This window comes from Dendroctonus ponderosae, unplaced genomic scaffold (assembly GCF_020466585.1).
Source record: "Dendroctonus ponderosae isolate FM_Combo_2020 unplaced genomic scaffold, Dpon_F_20191213v2 Dpon_F_20191213_8, whole genome shotgun sequence".
NCBI classification, from domain to species: Eukaryota; Metazoa; Arthropoda; class Insecta; order Coleoptera; family Curculionidae; genus Dendroctonus; species Dendroctonus ponderosae.
The window spans coordinates 1,802,050-1,803,428 of record NW_026019016.1 but is presented as its reverse complement, the minus strand read 5'-3'; the positions used below and the strand labels follow the sequence as shown (position 1 = coordinate 1,803,428).

General features: G+C 38.8%; 1 protein-coding gene across 1 annotated transcript; it reads right to left on the bottom strand.

The window, feature by feature from the left end:
* Window positions 1–101: 101 nt before the first annotated feature.
* LOC125505369 (cilia- and flagella-associated protein 52-like) lies at window positions 102–839 on the bottom strand. The gene is made up of 3 exons (XM_048669065.1): window positions 612–839; window positions 364–563; window positions 102–310 (listed from the first exon to the last, which is right to left on the bottom strand). The coding sequence occupies exons 1-3, from the start codon at window positions 691–693 to the stop codon at window positions 143–145; spliced, it is 450 nt and encodes a 149-aa protein (XP_048525022.1). The 5' UTR covers window positions 694–839; the 3' UTR covers window positions 102–142.
* Window positions 840–1,379: the final 540 nt, after the last annotated feature.

Below are 1,379 nucleotides of genomic sequence, written 5' to 3'. Positions count from 1 at the left end.
CCATCATCAGATTTAAAATTTACACAAACTCATGATTGGTAAAAATCAACGTTCTTTTAGGTCTTTGCCTTCTTGAAACCTTAAATTTGTCTTTCGAGAGATAAGAATATCATAACAAGTACACGAAGTCAGGAAAGTTAAATCAGAGTATTAAATAGTGCAAATTAAGCGTGTTTTTGACTGTGATATTACCTAAAGATATCAAGTATCTTTCGTCTTTGGAAAAAACCACCGCCTCCACTCGCACTTTATGATGTTCATGCTGGCTTAAAATCGTCTGCTTCTCGAAATCCCAGATTATTACGCAGGCCTGCGAATAAGCCCCAATTTACACAGTTTTCCCCTCATCCACTTGCCATCTACCTTGAACCCAATGTGGTTAATTTGGCCACTGGCCACATATTTTCCTGTGGCCGACAGGCAAACCGCCGAGATATTGTTCGTATGCCCAACAAGGAAAGTTTGCTTTTTCACTATCCAGTCCTGGATGGTGATTTTATTCCCAATCGGGTAAACTACGTGTCTTCCATTGGGGTGTACAATAAAGCCATTTTTCGTGTTACCTGAAATGTTGTTCTAGTTTTTTAAGTTCAACTTCGTGGGCGGTTTACCATCAAAGCCCACAATGGCACTCGGTTTCATCTCCTTCACATCTTCATCACAGAGATCAGAATCTCCACAACTTTTCGGCATAGTGCTTGAGTGTTTGTGAAGGGAATTTGTGACTGTGACTATTTCAAAATTACGTTTGTCGCTATAGTTACTTCTAAACTCGCTGTTACAGTCAGTTATCGATTTTTTATAGTGCCCTAAGTGTAAGGGATCGAAGTTTTCTGTTCTTTAAAGGAAAACATTCAGTCATTTTGGTTGCGCCTCTGGTTTCTCAAGCATTGATGGTCTGAACAAAGTTTTTCGGGGATTAAGCCGCTGAACTAAATAATAATAATTAGTAAATAGGTTGCAGAGAAGAAGGTGTTAAAAATATACTTAATTTCCTACATAATACTACAGAATTTGCATGCATTTGGGTGTCCGGTAGGCGTATCTTTAAAGCTAAAAATACATTTTAACGTCGACCCTTTTCATTGTTATGTAAGAGCAAATTAGGAGCTGGTTGGCAATTGGTCAAATCCAGTCACGCCTACCAGGGGCGGATCCAGCTATAAATTCAGGGGGGGTTATGTAGAAAAATTACAGTCTTCTGTTGTCTATGAAATTAGAAAAATGATCGTCGTTTTGTGCAAGGGTGGCGCAAGATTGTTGCAAAATTTTATGTTTTTCGTTCCGTTTTGCATGTTTCTCGGAAGCAAAATGAGCAAGAACGCTCGCTTTTACATCATTCCAAAGAGAACTAAATGGCCTTTTTAGAAAGTGAACCA